Genomic DNA, 12,625 nt, shown 5'->3' with positions numbered 1-12,625 from the left:
CACTTAAAGCACTGGTTCTAACCCCATAAGACCTTCGTTCATCTTCGGAACACAAATTAAGGTATTTTGGATGAAATCTGAGAGCTGTCTCACTCTTCATAGGCCGCTTGATAATCGCATCTGCCGGCCTCTGACTTGAGTTCACGAGAGCGCCACGACGCATGCGCAAGAACTGAGAAGATTACGCAGATGGGTCTCGATGTAGTGTTTAAAAAGGTTCTTTGAACAGCAGTGTATTTTGTTTTTTGGGGGTTTTTTGTGCAAAAAAAACTTTATTAACAATATAAGTAAACCTCGAGAAACATATTTAAAAAAAAATTTAAATCCACCTCATGACCCCTTTAAGTTCTTTGTGTTGAATCCTGACCTCGGGAGTTTTGGTCTTTAACCTTTATTTAACCAGTCAAGTCACTAAAGAAAAAGTTCTTATTTTCAACGACAGCCTGGCAGGAGAATTAAGATCTCCTGAAGGACATACTAACATATTACAATACACACACACACACACACACAAAAAAAAAATACTCCCTAACAGTTTTTTAAATGCAGATATTGAAATAAATGACTTTTGTAGCACATTCCAATCATTCGGGGCAGCAAAACCAAAAGCAGAGAGCAACCATAGACAGTTTTTTTCTAGGGATAATCAAACGAATATGATTAGATGATCGTGTTGAATGTGTACTAACATTAAGCGTAGCGGCAGTTCTGGCAGGTCACGCTAGTCAAGCTCACATCAGTGACTCTCAGCTGATCCACGTTTATCTATAGGAATACGACATCTATCACTGTATACATATATAAGCTCCATCAGTGTTATCAGCAGCTGTCGCGTTTCTCACTACCCTCTTCCCTCCCCAGCTCCTCCTGTCTCCAGTCAGGATCTGGCATTCGGATTCACCTTAAATTCTCGAATTATGTTGTACTTTAGAATCTTGAATTAATAATATCTGCATACATTGATGTTGGTTGTGTTCTGTTTCCCCTGAGGAGGGTTATTGCTGCTCTTATCCAGGCTAGGCTGAACAGAACAGAACCAGACAACGCCAGTCCAAACTGTATGCTAATTGTCAATCGTATTTGATGATAGTGCTCCTGACAGAAATGTGGTTGCAGAAACTCTTGCAGATATTTGGGTAATAGACAAAACAGGACTTTATAAATAAAAATACACCAGTGTATTTTCCGTCTTCTATGTAATGACGTCCAATTAAAAAGGGAACAAAGTTCTGTGATGCGTTCTGTAGGGTGCATTAGTGATCAGTCTTATAGCTTACCTGAGGAGCTGCTGGATTTGAGGCCGGTGATGGAGGCGGTGCTGATATTCTGGGTTTGTGAGGGTTCGTGGGTTTTTTGCAGCAGATCCCAAACCTCGATGTTCCCGTCCTCCTTCCCGATGAAGAAGAGCGCCGGCCGGGACAGGGACCAGTGACCGACTGTACACACGACCTTAGAGCAGGCCGACTTGAGGATCGGGCCGCTCTGAAACGACAAGTGAGACAGAATCATTCAGCACATGCTAAACTCCATCTAAAACTGATTGAAACTACTGCCTATTCTATTATAACCAAAAGTGGTAGCACTTTACAACAAGGTTCATTAGTTAACATTAGTTAATGTATTAAAGGTGCAGTGTGTAATTTTTAGCGGCAACTAGAGGCGAGGTTGTGAATTGCACCCAACAGAAGTTAAGGTAGCCGACAGGAAGTGATGTGGTCGTCTGAGACAGCAGAGAGTAGCCAGTTAAAGGACAATTTCAGTATTTTACACTTAAAGCCCTGTTTTAAGATCGTTTCTGATTAAATGGAATGGTTAAGATTTAAATTTGGACAAATGCTGCTGTCCCGAGAATTTTCGGTTTCTGTATTAGCACCCCCCACCTCCACAATGGTTTCATAGGGGCACTGGAACAATCATTCATAAAACGTATTCAACTTTAGTTTACAAAGACGTGAAACTCACCGAGTGGTCTGGGGTGTTCACTGATATGCTCACACAAAAATCGCTGCAAAAGATGCTTTCCAACAGGTGTTTTACCATTCGTTGTAAAACTGTGGACCTATTTTTCCAAACGCCTCACAACCTGACAGTTTATTTCACATTGCGCTCAAAACACACCCATTACTCATTAAGGGAACAGAGAACCCCTTTTAGACCATGCGCCGGGACCACCGACCATTTGTCCTGTCGTTAAACTAGCAAAAGTGGATTCGGACACTTGCGCCTTGCATTTTAGACCATGAGCATAGATCGTTAAAATAGGGGCCTTAAAGAATAAGCACAGATGCTTTTTTCTGTTCGATGTGCTTGTGCCGTGACCTCACCATGACCCCTTCTTTCCAGATGGCGAAACCGAAGCAGTCCACTGTCAGGATGATGTCCTTGAAGAATGGAGAGCGGCTCACGGTGTTCACCAGAGTGTGGTGTGTGAGGAACTGATGCGTGGGTTTGGCACCTGGCAGAAAACAGACATGAAAAAATAACTTTAGCATAAAACATATATTAATAAAATCAACAAAAATAAACCATCAAATCCAAAAATGAACATTTTGTCATGGTTTACTCATGTGGTTTCAAACCTGTACGTCTTTCTTTCTTTTGTGGAACATAAAATATATTTTGAAGAACACTGAGGTTCAAACAACATTGACAAAAAACACTTCTTAAAATATCTTCTTTCAGAAAAAATCTACAGAGAATGCAATCACAGAATGCACTGCCACAAAATCAGTGCAAAAAGATTGAGTCAAAATTTTATTTATAAATATATTTCAGTTCTGAGATGTATTGATTAAAATAGTGCAATATAATTACAAATTTTACAAATGTAATTTGTGAGTTGAAGAAAAACTAATAATTGATTTAATCATAAAAACTGCAAAATAAAAAAATAATTTTAAAATAAAAACAATCGAAATAAAACATACTAAAAAAGATTTTAGTATGATGTTTCATTTGTTTATCTTCAGAGAATCGTGAATGTTTGATTGTTTTTATTTTAAATGCATTACATTTTTACATTTATTTCAAATCAAATATTTCATCTTTTTTAGTATTTTATTTTGATAGTTTTTATTTGCAAATTATTTATTTCACATTTAATTTATTTCCAAAAATATTGTATCTTATTAGTGATTTTTATTTTGAATCTTTATTTTCAAATTATTTTTCAAATATAATTTATTTCAAATAAAATATTTCTTATTTGAACTACGTGTTTCATTTAGATTGTATTAATTTTAAAAGTATTTACTAATTTACATTTTTAATTAGTCTTTTAAATAAAATATTTCATCTTTTTTAGTATTTTATTTTCATTGTTTTTCTTTTTACTTTTTAGTACACGTTTTATCTTTATTTTCTGATTTTTTTTTTTTTGTACCTAAATTTTTATCAGCGTTCCAGGTGTGGAAAATTATTAAGATAGTAACTTAAAACCTTTGGCATATTTTATCTCAAAATTTGTTTTGAAACAGAGTTTTTAATGTCCCTATATCATGTGCTGTCGCTCGAACATTGCATTCGCAACTTCGCATGGTCATGGTTATGGGTTCGATTCCCAGAAAAAACAATGTAAGCAATGTAATCTGCCACATTCATATGTGTAAATATAACAGTAAATATATGTGACCCTGGACCACAAAACGTCTTGGTTACGTGTGTACAGAGAATGCAATGCATCCTGTAATATTTCTGGAAATCACTCTGTAATTGCCTCGGTTTACAGGTGGCGGCTTGGTCAAATTATGTTCGATCTCTGCCAAAATCCTTCACGGTGAGCTCAGTGTTTCTCTGAAAGTGATGCTGGGAAAACCACAACCAGCTCGATGAACAACGAATGATTCAGAGTTTCACAAGTCCTGATTTATTGACATTCGTCATCATCTCATTAATCGCATGATTTAGTGTTGTTCTGTTTGCTGGAGATCTTCAGCTTCTACAGTAAAATGGTAGGTGTTTAATCTGGCTTTTATGGTGCTTTTATCTTTATTGTTTTTTATTATCAAATTATATTTTTATTTCATTATTTGAAATAAATATTTTATCTTTTTAGCATGTTTTATTTTTGTTTTTATTTTCAAAGTGTATAATTATTTTTTATTTAATTTAATTTAAGATAAAATATTTCTTATTTTTAGGAGGTGTTTTATTTTAATTGTTTTTATTTTAAAAATATTTATTTATTTTTGTTTTAATTAATTTAAAATAAAATGTATTATATTTTTTAATACGTTTTATTTTAATTATTTCTATTTTAAAATTATTTATTCAATTACATTTTTAAATTCTTTTAAATAAAATATTTGTATTTTATTTTCTATTTATTTTAAATTGTTTTGAATAAAATATTTTTTTCTTTTTAGTGTGTTTTTTCTTTTGTTTTTATTCTCAATTTATTTATATTTATTTATTTAAAATAAAATCTCATCTCTTTAGTGTTTTATTTATATGATGATGATGTTTTTTGTTTCCTGAACTCCAGAAATGTGTTTTCTGCATGTATGTAATAAGGAAAAACAGCTAAATCATTTTTTGTATGACATCAAAATATATTTTCCAATTTAATTTGTGCAAAATAAATATTTATGCAGAAAGTTAATTCTTCACTAAGAAGTTTAGCATGGAAAAGAGCATTCAGGTTTGGAACGACTCAAAGGTGAGTAAAATATATCCTTCAATATGTATCGCTTATTAGAAGATGCTTTTTTTTTTTAATTTAAAGCGATTTAATAAAAATTTTCTCAAGCTGGGATCCCCGGGAACTATCACTTTAAACATTTGATCCATGAATTTAATCCCACATCTTAAATCATTCATGTTTTCATCTGCGTATGTGTAAAAATGTGTTTATTTCAGATGTTTACTTACTGAACAGTCGTCCTGAGTCGTTGTCCTTCTCCATTTTCCAGTCGGTGTAAACGAGTTCTCCGTCCTAAAAGAGACTCAAGAGCACACGTCTGTCTTTAGACACAAATGATCTACTCTATAAGATTTATTATTTGAGCTTCATAACGATAGAGAGTAAAATAAAGCAGTAACACACAAGAGATTGTGCATTACAGTAAAGGGTGTTGCTGCACTGCCTTTTGTGGCTTGTTGCTTTTATAAAACAAATAATATGCTAAAATACATTTATCAATAGCCTAATAATCCATCATAATACATTATTCTTCTGCCATAATATAGTTGTGTGGATGGAAAGGGGTTGATGTGTGTTTTATAAGCATGTTTTGCCAGTGCAGAGATCTACAGAAACCCTGAACCACAACGTAAAAAACGAAAAGTCCAAAAGGGTTTCTCTATTTCTGGATACTTTCTAAGTGCATAATTCTGTATCCAATCATTTGGCCGGATCCCGTGATTTCTCCAGATATGAAGCTGGATAACTCCATCCAGTCTGAAAAGTGTTTTCGCCTGTAAAGTCTATTGCGGCGCAGTAATGCCATGTTGGTAGATTAGCACCTGTAGAATTTCCTTTTGTTGTAAAGCAAGCCCAGATTAAAGTAAAAAGATACTATTATATTTAGATCCGTGTCTGAGGCAGTTCTACTTCACGAGCGCATTTCTTTACTAAAAAAAAAAAAAATCTCGTAATTTTGACTTTATTTTCAAAATATTACGACTTCAATCTTGAAATGTTTGACTTTATTCTCGGAATTTTAGATGTATTATTTTTTTTCCGTTGCGGTTCAGGGCTTCTGTAGAGATCAGCGCCTCACCTCCGTCCCCACATATAGTTTTGTGCAGATGTTCTCCAGGGGTTTCTGCTGTTTGGCCGACGGCACCCGGAGCTGCGCGAATCCACACACTTCTTCCCGATGCGTGTCCTGTGGGGGTTTATCACCTCGAGAGAAAACGGATGCATTAAAGGTGAGTAGAAACTGACTGAACGCTTGCTTTGATTTGGAGTTGCACAAATATGCATTATTTCACCCTCAAATTAAAAATCTGTCATCATGAATCAATCACGGTACTCTTATATCAGGTAAAGGTCACATAACATGCATTGATTGTTTTTGTTATAAAACTTGTTGCTTATTTATTTTTATTCTAAAAAAGTAAATATTTAATCAATTTTAGTGTTTTATTTTTTATTTGTTTTTATCTTATAATAATGTATTGTAATTGTGACTGACCATTTAGTTTGATATATATAGTTTATTTATTATGTTAATAAACTTGACCTTCACAAATACTTCTGGAAGTACAACATTTTGAGATTGAAATGATAAATTTGTAATCACTTGAAACAGACCTATCAGACCTACAGGGCCCGTCATCGTTGCTTGCAGCTATATTTTTGATTGATTTTATCTAAAGATTATTTCAATTATAATTTATTTCAAATAAAATATTTCCTCTTTTTAGTTATTATTTTATTTAGATTTTTGTTATTAGATTAAAATAAACATTTTATTATTTTATTATTTATTTTAATAAATGTTTTTTTAAAAACATTTTTATGATGATGATGCTTTTTCTTTCCAGAACTCCAGAACTTTGTTTTTGCTTCATGTATATAAAGAAAACAATTTGGTTGTATGAAAAAACAAATATATATTTTTCTAAATTAAATTTGTGTAAAGGTTAATTGTGGAGGCTGTAGATCAGTGGAATGAGCTGACAGAACGCGAGCTATACAAAACTCTACTTATGCGAAAACTCCTGTTATAATCAATGAAGCTGTCTACACTGTACAATTAATCTCTTATTGACATTCTGTTTAAACTTTGTTGGTTATAATAAAAGGATTCGCAAGTGTGCAGAACTCTTTTGGGTTCATGCGCTCAACAGATATGTAGTGATTGGCTACATAGCTCAACGCAGCTAAAACAGGTTGCAAATAGAAACCGAATAAATCTGAAAAAGTGCTGGTGTCTCACCTGTAACGTAGTCCACTGTATTGTCCCGAAAGCTGAACTTCAGAGGACTGTATTCTCCACTAGAGCCGATCTTTGGTAAGGAGACCTACAGTAGACAGAGGGAACCGGATTTAAAGGCACTTTATACATCAAATAAAGAAGCTTCACAGTAATAAACAGGAAAATAACAGAATCAATAACTTTAATTACATTTCTGCTGTAAAGCAGCTCTAAAAAGACAATAGTATAATTATTCCCTTCGCAGTTTTATTTATTTGAATTTTTAATCAAATATTTAATCCGTTTTATTTGATTATGAAACAAATGATAAAAAATTATTTAAAAAAACAATCATGTCATCATACAGCTCAATTCAGTTCAGTTCAATTCAATACACTGCACTATGCCTCTAGTTATTTGCGTAACTAATTTAATGATTTAATTTCTAATTTTATATATTGTATGCTGTCAGTTAAAATTGAGTGTCCTGGACATGGTGGAAGGGCACAAGGAAGCCCCGCCTTTAACTCGGCCTTGTTTAACGCTCTTATTTGCATATCTGCATTGCCAACAACAACAAAAACATAATTATGAGTTCTAAACAAAGAATTTCGAGAGAAAATGTCAAAATTGCGATATGTATGGAAGCTTGTTTCCACCACGGAATTAAACATTTTAAAAGATTGCCTAATTGCTACTTTTTATCTCACAATTGTGAGTTTAAATCTTGCAATTCTGACTTTATCTGTCAGAATTGCGAGATATAAAATCAGAATTGCGAGATTTAAACTTGAGACTGTGAGATAAAAAGTAGCAATTATCTTTTAAAATGTTTAATTCTACTTCTAATTCTAATGTTTAAATAAACTCGCAATTCTGACATTCTCAAAAAAATTGCGAGTGATAAAGTCCAATTCTAAGGAAAATAACATTTTTCCCTAAGAATTACGAGTTTATATCTCACAATTCGGACTTTATATCTCCCAATTGCGTCTTATCAAGTCATAAACTTGTGATGATCCAGGGTTCTTATTTTTTATGGAATATTTCAGAAGTTAGAGGTTTTATCGGTGCACATCATTATTGTTTTAAATTCATGTTCCTGGTAATCTTGAATCAGAATAAGTTCCTCTTCTCTTCTCTGATGACAAGGGCGGAGCTCAACCTGTCACTCACATGAGATCCACCAATAGCAAACCACAACCATCCAATCAATTCCCAACAGACAGTATCAAGCCCCGCCCACATTTGTTCTCGTTCCAGAAGCGTCTCACTCGGATATACGACACAATAGAGGAGAAAAGACCAGCACAACTTCACTTTCATGCCAACTTTTGTACATGTCCAACATGTTGTTAACAAATACTCCCCCCAGATCCTTGAGATCAGAGAATCAGCATCTTCTATGTGTCAGCAGGACACAATATACACATAAGGGCGATAGAGCTGTCTCACGAGTGGGACCAAAACTCCGGAATGAATGATCTTACCGTCTCGTTTAGATCAGCCAAATATGTAATTAATTTCAAATTTAGGCTAAAATCACATCTGTTAGATCTGTGTCTGCTCTAAGTGATTCTATGTAATTTTTTATCTTTATCTATTGAGCGTTCTTCTTTATTGTGAAGCACTTTGGGCAACCCGTGTTGCATTAAACTCTGCTATATAAGATGAATAAATGAAAAAAATTTATAATAATTTAAGCACAGTGTGAAAAGCCCCAGACATGCGTGTGTTTTACTGCATCACATACTCGGATAAAGGGTTTCCAGGTCAGGTTGAGGTGTTTGAATGTATTTGGTACACCATGAGGGTTTTCCGGGGGCTTTTCCTCCGATTTCTGCTTCACGCCCGTGAAGGATTGAGACACGACACGAGGAGGTCGAAGATCCCAGAATAACACACAGCTGAAACACACACACACACATTGAGGAGTGAGTCTGATGTTAAACAAGAGCATAAACGTGTGTATGTGTATCTAGTGTATATCGCAGCACCAGTCAGGAGCACACGTGACCATCTGAACGGAGATACCACTCGGGTTTTCCACTGGAATCCCTAATCTGGACACCTGAGCGAGAAATTCATGAACATAAATGCTGCAGTGTGATTTAAATAATAAACTTACTTAGTATTTTTGTCTTGTTTCCAGTCCAAATATACAAAAATTCTAAAAATTCCTGTTTTCTGGGGGAATTAATCAAAATTAAGTGAGTTGATGCTTAAAAAAAAGCTAAATGATCTGCCAATGGTTTAAGAAAATATTAATTCAAACAGAAACAAAATTATTTTTCTTACCCTATTTCCAGATAATTTTGCTTGTTTTAAGCATCAACTCACTTAATTTTGATTAATTCCCCCGGAAAACAGGACATAATATCTTATCTCATCTTACTCATCTAGTAAATGCATCTTGATTTCAGAATTTTTAGATATTTGGACTGTAAATAAGACAAAAATACTAAGTAATAAAAGCATTTTTTGCGTTGTAACCGCTATATTTTTCTGTTTTTAAAGACAGGACAGTTGAGCCCTCGTTTACCTCGAATGTTTCTGGCAGCCACTGAACATCTGTGACCGGAGCTTTGTGTCCGTTCTCTATCCCAGATACAGCGCAGTACCGGACCACGGGAATTACATTGTTTTTGTCCTGGAAAAACATGCACATATTCTATTTGCATAGTGTAAAATTAATGAGTAACACTTTACAGTAAGGTTTCATTTTTTTTACATGAAAAATGAAAAATACTTCTACAGCATTTAGTAATCTTAATTAATGTTAACATTTAAAATTTAAACATTAATTTAACAACATAAAACTCTAATTCTACACAAGTGATAAGAAAACTAAGACGAAACAGTTATTTCAATGAAAATCCATCAAATGTGAGCGGTCACACATTGGATTCTGGGAAAGTCAATTTGCATTTTTTTACTGTATATTACGTATAAGATGACATTTACATTTTTACATTTTACAGTTACACAGTATTTTACTATATGAAACGTCCCATTACGTCTAAAACTGTTTTTCACTGTAGAGCGTAAGGGAAGTTACCAATAACTTACAGGTTTTTTCCATAGCATTTCTACAGTCTTTTACTGTTAAAATTGCAGTCATTTTTTAAAACGTATCTGAATGAGCACATACCATAATCTATTACTGTTTTTATATAAAGCTAATAATAATAACTAGAAACACAGTCTTTATTTAAATGTCATTTTTACATTTGTCACATTTAGCACATCTGGACACAATATGGTTCCCAAAGTGTGTGTGTGTGTGTGTGTGTGTGTGTGTGTGTGTGTGTGTGTGTGTGTGTGTGTGTGTGTGTGTGTGTGTGTGTGTGTGACTCACTAGTTTATTTGAGATGTTTTCACCGCCACTGCGGGTGTCCTGAAGTCTCTCCACATGTGCTGAAATATCCCATAATACTACCTGTAAACAAAACAAAAGTTAGTCGATATACTGCATGCAATGAGTCGAAAGTATAACAGTATGTTAACGTCACAGGAGATGCACATAGACTTATAATGCACATTAATATAACAAGAACGTAATAATGTGTTTGGTTTGTTTTAGGTATTTGTGGAGATCCTTCCTGGTCCAGTTTTACCTTCATTTCTGCTGAGAGTACATCATAAGGCAAGGCAAGTGTGTTTATAAAGCACATTTCATACACGTTGGTTATTCATTGTGCTTTACGTAAAAAGGCACAACAGATTTTTTTTCATGCAATGCTCAATTTTAAGATTATGAGCTATTTTGCTTCCATTTCTTCAGATTAGTGTAAAGAAAACATAATCTTTATTTCATTGCACTTCATCAATTTGCATCTGTAGAGTCTAATTACGATACATATCTTTAAAGTCTGTGAGTTTGTCCTCCACTTCTGTTGCAGTTATAAACACCAAAATTTAGAGATTTATTCCTGTCTATATTCTGAAGGTTATTACTGAAGGGTTTGTTCATATCTCATTCACACTGATTTATATAACATCTTATTTCTAAGACATGGTGAAAATGTGTTTTTTTCTGGCTGATGATAGTATTTTCTGATTTATGGAGTGATGAAAAGAGATATCCAAAATCCCCTCTGTAAAAACCTTTTAACTCTAATATGAATGTAATATATGTATGAATATATAATCTTATTTTGAACCTGGCTTCAGATTTATGTTGTGGAAGTGTACACAAATTAGTGCATGTTTAATTAGACAATGGCTCATTTACACATTTAAACATAAAATTCAGAAGAACTTGGTATACAATACTTTCTCAATGTACTCTGATTGATGATATGGTGATATCATATTTAAAGTTATATCGCCTGTGTCCCCCTGTGGTGAAAATCCAGCTTTTAATGTAGTTTATATGTCTATGTGGTGTTTTTAATATGCTTTAAGACAAACCATGTGTAAATTCAAAAGTCGACAGCATTGCTGAGTATTTTCTGCTGAAAACTGCAGTGAACCAAAGACAGTCTCAAAAACACGCTTTGAAATCGCTGGTGTTTCTGACGTCACAAACTACCTTGTAACCAATCAGATCAACGTGTGATCGTCAACGAGTGGATCTCTGAGTGAGTGAGTGGAGGCGGGGCTCATATGCATATTCATAGAAATGTGCATACTAAATGAGGCAAGAGTTGTCGAGTTACATTCAAGATATTTTAAGGAAAAAACATTTAAATATGTAATTTTGGTGATCGAAGGTGAGTTTTAAGGGATACAATCATTGACTACAGGGGGACTTATCCTATTCATCTATAGTGTCTTAACTTTAAAATGATCATTAAATAATCAAAACAGATGCATAAGAGATCAAATGTACAATAAAAGAGTGGAACAGTTAAAGTGCCATAAGTGGAAGGTGAAACTGAGAAAGAAAAGAGCAGATTTCTGAACTGATTCTGCACCTGGCCGTTTATGCAGCCGCCAGCGATGATATTCGGGTCTGACGGACAGAACTGGAAACAAAGAACATCTTCAGGACATTCCAGCTGCAACTGCAAAGCAAACAGTGGACAGACAGATTGAGTTCACATCTGTTCTTCTGCCTCCATTAGTGGCACACAATCAAATAAAAGTTCTTAACACTGATCATTACGCTCCCGATATTTAAAAATCCTTTCAGTGAAAATCTTAAATGAAAAGTAGTGTTGGTGTTTACTGAGCAAGTCTTAGTGATGATTTTTATTATTATTATTATTAGGTGTTTTTCCGTGTTTTTATATTTATGTACATTGTTGTACATTTAAATACATTGTTGGTTCTTTGTGTGTATGCATGTTAAAACACAAGCAACAAACATTTATCTTTGTAATATTAAAGTAATCAGTGATTGTGCATTTTGTATTTTACGGGCTATTTACAACCTGGGGTAAACATTATACTGGAAACTTTTGTATACTTAATATATACTGTTGATTTTTGATGATGATGATGATGATGATGATTACCTGTGGGTTTATGGGGTCAGTGAAGCTCCAGAAGAGAATGTAGGACGGGTTTAACAGGAGTTTAGTGGAGTTATTGATCCGCTCCTCAAGAGACAGTCTCTCTGTCATGGCCACAGCAATCACACCTGAAAACACACTCATTTATTACGCAGAAGAATGGGGAAAATGCAGTAAAAAAAACACACACATTTTATAATTTTATTGTATGTTTATTTTAATATTATTTGATTTGATTTGGCACTAAGGAAATTTTATGAATATTTTATTTTAGCTAGCACTTGGATATTTATTTAACTTTTT

General features: G+C 33.9%; 1 protein-coding gene and 1 long non-coding RNA gene across 2 annotated transcripts in view; one reads left to right on the top strand and one right to left on the bottom strand.

Annotated features, from left to right (window-relative positions):
- The window catches only part of dnai3 (dynein axonemal intermediate chain 3), a 40,201-nt gene that overhangs the window by 10,444 nt on the left and 17,132 nt on the right, over positions 1-12,625 (bottom strand). Inside the window, exons 10-20 of the mRNA XM_077218639.1 lie at positions 12,326-12,450; positions 11,783-11,872; positions 10,222-10,302; positions 9,406-9,513; positions 8,861-8,934; positions 8,617-8,770; positions 6,885-6,969; positions 5,721-5,845; positions 4,870-4,933; positions 2,325-2,455; positions 1,278-1,482 (exon numbers count right to left, since the gene is read on the bottom strand). Of these exons, the coding sequence (XP_077074754.1) occupies positions 1,278-1,482; positions 2,325-2,455; positions 4,870-4,933; positions 5,721-5,845; positions 6,885-6,969; positions 8,617-8,770; positions 8,861-8,934; positions 9,406-9,513; positions 10,222-10,302; positions 11,783-11,872; positions 12,326-12,450 (1,242 nt within the window). The remainder of the gene's footprint in view (positions 1-1,277; positions 1,483-2,324; positions 2,456-4,869; positions 4,934-5,720; positions 5,846-6,884; positions 6,970-8,616; positions 8,771-8,860; positions 8,935-9,405; positions 9,514-10,221; positions 10,303-11,782; positions 11,873-12,325; positions 12,451-12,625) is intronic.
- Positions 1,238-2,545, top strand: LOC143725854 (uncharacterized). Its single transcript, XR_013198348.1, has 2 exons — positions 1,238-1,494; positions 2,344-2,545. It is a non-coding gene; the product is annotated as an uncharacterized LOC143725854 (long non-coding RNA).

This window comes from Siphateles boraxobius, unplaced genomic scaffold (genome assembly GCF_051911475.1).
Source record: "Siphateles boraxobius isolate OS27281-9 unplaced genomic scaffold, OSU_SipBor_1 77, whole genome shotgun sequence".
NCBI classification, from domain to species: domain Eukaryota; kingdom Metazoa; phylum Chordata; class Actinopteri; order Cypriniformes; family Leuciscidae; genus Siphateles; species Siphateles boraxobius.
This window is presented reverse-complemented; position numbering and strand designations above follow the sequence as displayed.